Source organism: Berghia stephanieae, chromosome 3, assembly GCF_034508935.2.
Source record: "Berghia stephanieae isolate SIO BIC M18660-M18661 chromosome 3, UCSD_Bste_1.3, whole genome shotgun sequence".
NCBI lineage: Eukaryota > Metazoa > Mollusca > Gastropoda > Nudibranchia > Aeolidiidae > Berghia > Berghia stephanieae.
Genome location: NC_088362.1, coordinates 80,184,290 through 80,190,508, shown reverse-complemented (window position 1 = coordinate 80,190,508; position 6,219 = coordinate 80,184,290). Strand labels below are relative to the sequence as shown.

Genomic DNA, 6,219 nt, shown 5'->3' with positions numbered 1-6,219 from the left:
TCTGGTACCCAAAATATGGGAATGAAAAGGATAACATAAATTACACAATTGACCCGCTCAACTTGTCGCCAGTCTTTGAATCCCATCGCAATTAAAGCCAGCATTATACTTCCAATGTACCAAAACGGCATAGGCATTAATGTAGCTCTACAATTCAATGTCATGAATTCGGATATGTAGATGTATACGAGCACCACAATACATGTGGTAAACACACCGAGTAAAAATCTAATCACAATGAACATTGGCCATGAAACAGAGAACGAGGATATCAAGTGCAAGACAGCGCACGCAAAAACGGAACCATAAAAAACAATTTTCCTCCCAATCAAATCAGCTAATTGTCCGCCAATCAAAGAACCAATCAGCATGCCGATCATTTGCATAGAAATAATTATTGACATTATCCATTCTTTGTCACATAAAAGTCCCCATTCTGTAACCAAAGTTGAAGTCTCTGGGTCAAATTCCACATGCTGACATTGCTTGTAATCACCACAAGACCCTTCAGTATATTCTAAATTAGTAACATTGTCCTTGAAGTTGTCGGCGCTGGTACTTGTCAGGTTATTGTCTAGGCATCTTCACCCGGGGTTGTAGTTACCAAAGGACATAAATAATATGGTGGAGACCATGGCCAATTTGCCAACCAATACGACGAAGATTAAAATCATCACTTGGAAAGGACCGCATCCTGCAACATCTTCTATGACGTACTCTGCCTTTCCTGAAACGTAATAGAATATGATATGTAAAATTTCAATTTCTAATCATTTTCAATAGGCATTTGTTGTGACGCGTACTCAAATACCAAAAGAAACATGTCACTGAGAAATCAAATTACAAAAAATCTGAAGAAATATAACAATACCAGAGACTAACTCTGGTATGATGCACAGATTTGGAAAAACCTCGAGAACGAATCGTATTCCTAGTACACAAACAACACGAGGATGGCTATTATTCTTAGGCTGAGATCCGTAAACAGCACGAGTAGGGCTCATGTGCTTATTTGCACAAACACCTGGAGACGGGTTCATCGTAGATGTGGAAATACCACGAGGAAAACTCATGTTATTGTATGCGCAAAAACCAAAAGATTGGCTGATACTCTTAGACGCGCAGACACGATTTTAAAGGCTCATATACTTAGATGCGCAATCATCAAGAGTGGAGCTCGTTAGATGCGCATTCACCAAAAGTGGAGCTCATTTCTCAGATGAGCAAACATCACAAGGAGGACTCATAATTGTTAGATCCTCAAAACACCTTTATGAGGCTCATGATGCTTAGATGCGCAGGCACCAAGATAAGTAATCATAGATGCGTATAATGTATTTGTTAATCTTCGCCTCAAAACTGGTATTTTGTGGGAGTAAACTAAATGTTTAAAAACTTGGTTTTAGATCCTAATAATTCAATTTTAGTTTCGGTAGATATATAAAGGGGTGATCTGGGGTGAAGTAACTCGTATTACGGGTTGTCAAACTCGGTACCTTTAGAGTACGAGGCAAAACCCAGCCAGGCTGCCCCCTAAATGAATGCAGTTTGTTTTGCTGTAATGGAGGGAACTAAATATTTTTGATCAATTTAGCTTAAAATTCAATTTTAAGAATAATATTTACTCCGACATAATAGCTAATTTAGGCGATGGGTCATATTATTGTTTGTATTTTCACTATACAACGTTTGGCAATATTGAGTGAATGCATTTGGTACCTAATCCAGTCCCTTGATTAGTGAAATGATAATAACTGCCTCATCTTGATGGTAGAAGAGAAATGATTGATGATTTTTGAGGTAAGGGTGTTCCGTCCAAATATGCCCCCAGCTGTCCTCATCAGTGTTGTTCATTCCGTTACATCATTGTCGTGCCACACCTTGACAAAAGCCTTCCTAAAGTCAATATAATTGTGGAAGAGATCTCTTTTGATGTTTCATTTTTCAATCAAGATTCTGCAGTGAAATATTTCTTTGACATTGCTTCTTCTCGGTCTGAAACCCGATTGTTCCTCTTCAAGATGTTCTTCCGCTTCATGTTTCGACGGACGAGCATTGTTCTTGGCAATAACTTGCTGGCATGGCAGCTCAGACCGATTGTCCGATAGTCTTAACATTGCCGGGAGTTGCCTTTCTACGGGAATGATAAGGGAATTAATTAGTCCATTTTGTTGGCCATTCTTTTGTCTGCCAGATTGTTTGACTTAGTGTTGTCATGTTGTCAGTGAGTTTGCTTGGGATAATATGAACCAATCCAGGAAATTTATGGTGTGAGAGGTTGCGGATAGCTTCTTCAACTTCTCACAACACGGGCAAGGGTGAAGGTTGCTTTGTTGGATTTTTTTTGATTTTTTTTTTTTTTTTTGGGGGGGGGGGGGGTTGATTTTATTGGTATTGGTTGTTGTAGAGATTCTTACTTGAACTCAAAATATACGGGACTCATCTGTGCCTTGTGACTTGTTCTCACGAGTTGTGTGATGTGTGAGTAAGGTTCACTCGTAGAAACCAGCAAGCTTTGGTAAGTGTTGTTTGTATCTAAGTTTTCCTTATGAAATTGTTCACTGTGTTAGAAACAACTAATGGATTATCTGTGACAATTGTATTCCTCTATGTTTACCGACTCGTTTTGTGAAAGGTTTATTTTTAGTATTATTGTAGCTTACCTTTCTTAGCCATTGCCTTGTTTGGTCAAAGATCTTTCTATATCGATAGTCTCAAATCTTACCTGGAAATTCAAATTGAAATAAAATCATAAGAATACAATGTGACTTATTGTCTCAAACCGGTTTTATATCGAGGTGTACCAGATGCCACAAGACATTTGGAAGTTGAAATTACAAGAAATGTCAGATTTTAGTTTCGTTTTGTTTCAGTTCAAGACATTATATTCATTATCTTCAAACAGTAAACGTGTAAACTTAAGGAAGGCTTTTAATTACTTGGTAAATTCAATTTATTTTCAATATCTAAACCACCCCATAATAATACCGTTTTGAAATGATTTTCACATGTGACTTATAGTCTCAAAACAGTATTATTTCGGGGTGAATCTGACAGTCGACGATTGATGTCATTGCAGTCTATAATAGTTGACAGTCAATATCACATGTGTTGCTAATTTCCTCAATACAGCTCAAATGAATAACAAGGAAGGCTGTACTGTAAATATCATCGTAAATATACAGTAATTAAGACTATCATTGATTCGGTTTTTTTTAAAGCTTAATATTCTCGCTCGAGGCTCTTTAAAATGTCTACCTGCCAAGGAAACATTAATATAGTAACAATAATGAGGACAAGAGACGACATGAATATTTTTTTTAAAACATTAAATTTAGGGCTTCAATGGTATCAAGCTGGCTGCCCGAGCATTGTTGGGTTTTTTAATGTAACCAGCACTTGCACCGGCCACAACTAATTCGGCCATTGTATTCTCTCTAGTTGAAGCAATCTGATGAAAATGATGAATCATCGTCCAGAATAACCTCTGTATGAGTCTCTGACTTTTTTCGCCGATGACGATTTATGCCTTTCTCTTGTTTTTTTTTTTTTTTTTTTTTTTTTTTTTTTTTTTTTTTTTTTTTTTTTTTTTTTTTTTCCCTTCCCTCTCCCCTCTGCTTCAGTGCCAATCTATCTGCTTTATTTTTTCCCTCTCCTGACGTTTCCTTCCCTGCTCAGTCTTCTTTGTAGCCTCTTTTTCTGCCTTCCTAATAGCAGCCACTGTTAAACGACAAACTGTTTTGCAACTATTTACACATCTAGGTCTAGGGAATTTTTTAAAAACAACATAAAACGTTTTAAGATGTTTGGTAGGTTTTTTAAAGACCCATTTAAAGTGTTTGGTCGGTAGGGGACGGGGCATGCAAAAATGCCCTTCCCTCACAGACCTACCTGTTTTCAGGGCACAGTGGAAATAGGCTTCCTAAGTCGTGACGTAATCCTGCGCAGCAACGCATGGCAACAAACCGGCTGGCTCTAAACAGTCGAGAAAAATGGCTGACACGAACTCTATTTCCATCACCGCCCTTATGAAATACTTCTCCAATGAGCATAAAAGTGTCTCGCGAGGTGAAAATCATCATCTCAGTCAGGTCATGTTTTGACTTCACTTACTCAGATGGCTTGATGTTCGGCAAAGTTCAAGCCAGCATGAAGAATAAAGAGTATTCTGTGAAGGTAAGTCATTTCGTCTTCTCATTCTCACTCTCAAAATCTCACATCTCCGTAAAACTACTGTTGGACAATAATCAGTTTACTTTGAGTTTAGGCAGATTTAGTATATCCAATGGAAAGATTTAACTGTTTACGTTCGATTTTAGTTAGTGAGAGAGAGAGGGAGTCATTGAATTATTGTGTTTTTATCTTATGGACCACGGACTTTGAGTCTTTGAGGTCTTAGTCTTAGTCTTGCTTCGCTAATTTTCGTTGCTATTGACTATAGTCTACTTCATACTATTTAGTATCGTGTTGTAACCTTTATTATAATACTCATATGAGCATCACAATCACCAATCACGCTAGACATTTTATCATAATACTTCATGTGGGGCAGCGTGGATCAGCGGTACGGTTTTTGCTTCGTACCCGAAAGGTACCGAGTTCGTTCACCCGCCGCTGCGCTGTGTGGCCTTGAGCAAGTCACCTCGCCCTAGCTCAATTTGCGGCGCTGCACCGCGGTTATTCCAGTCTTCCCTGGGAATAGACCCTAGAGATAAATTTCCTCTATGGGATGAATAAAGGATTTATTTAGACCAGTGTTAGTCACGGTAAACTAAATTTCCTATTGGGTTAAGGTGTAATGTAAATGTTGCTGCTTGAAACTCGAAGAAATCAATAACATTGTGAAATTGAATGTGAACTTCAATTTAATATACGAAAACAGATAAAATGGACGTTTCGGGTTTCCCCCTTATCAACAAAGCAAGATGAATGAAAGAATCACTTAATTTGTTTTTTTAATTGAGTTTTTATACAGCGTAATATCCACTAAATGTGCTCAAAGTGCTTTACAAGGGGTCCCTGGCCAACAGCAACATTTAACATGTAAGACGGGACATGATGCCTGTTGGGCGATATTACAATTTTTTCGGACAGAGACAACGCTGTTAACGGCCAGGTACTCATTTGACACCTGAGTACGGTGAGAAATTGTGAGTAAAGAGCCTTCTCCAAGGACTCAACTATGCGCCGAGCGAGGCCCAAACCCAGGACCTTCTGATCTGAAAGCGAGTGTCATACCACAAGACCACAACAGACGTTTAATTAGTTTGTTTGTTTTTTGCCTATTGAGCATGGTCGCAGCTCTAAATTTGAATCTTTTATTCTTTTACTTCCACAGATCTATCTTGATGATGCCTTGGGTTGATTCAGTCCAAAACTAATTTGTGTGGTTTTATTTAACAATGTTAATGACATTGAACATACATTGATACAACAATGCCATAATTTGTCATGTTTATCATGTAAAATCATGTATGGACCTACAAAACCATTATTTTGAATGGTGATTTGATGATGATGAACAAAATATGTGTGTTGTACAAAATAAATGGCAAAGCTAACAAAATGCAGTCTCCTTAATAAGAGGAGACTGGGGATTGACAAGTGCTGCAACAAATTGAAAAATAATATCAGATGTTTCTCTTAACATGGTTGGAATATATGAGAGGATGTTAACATTTTTCAGTCTTTCATTAGCTTTTTCAACATGAATTCTACATGAAGCAATTTCTTTTGTTAATAAAATCTCATTTTCAGTAAATTTATTATGTAAAAAGGAAGGAATATTTACAGTTACTCCTTGAGGTAAAATATCTTGAATCAGGATGGGGTTTTACCTTGATTACCTTTATCTGCTAAAATTAAATCTCCAGGGCTTAAAATGAAAAGTTTTAGTAATCCACAATTTTGTACAATGACCTTATCCGAGACAGACCCTGGATACAGTTTAGAAATAAAATTTATCACACCATTTGGACTCAGACCAACAAGAGCTTTAACAGAATTCATGGACCTATAAGAATAAATTAAGAGTTGTTTATCCATTTCTTTAGGAATAGCAATTTGGTCATCTGTACAATCAATGATCATTCTGCAATTTGGAAATCTTAAAAATGATGATGGAGCTGATAGTTTATTTTTATGTCTAGAAGGGCATGTAACCTTCATAACATTTTCAAAGAGAAGCTTATGGCTTATGTAAAACATGAATAAAAGTTT

At 37.2% G+C, this 6,219-nt stretch overlaps 1 protein-coding gene across 1 annotated transcript in view; it reads right to left on the bottom strand.

Annotated features, from left to right (window-relative positions):
* Positions 1-1,073, bottom strand: part of LOC144969358 (organic anion transporter 3-like) — a 1,881-nt gene extending 808 nt beyond the window's left edge. The window contains exons 1-2 of the mRNA XM_078908468.1: positions 883-1,073; positions 1-582 (exon numbers count right to left, since the gene is read on the bottom strand). The exon at positions 1-582 is cut by the window's left edge and continues 808 nt beyond it. Coding sequence (XP_078764594.1) covers positions 1-582; positions 883-1,073 — 773 coding nt within the window. The remainder of the gene's footprint in view (positions 583-882) is intronic.
* Positions 1,074-6,219: the final 5,146 nt, after the last annotated feature.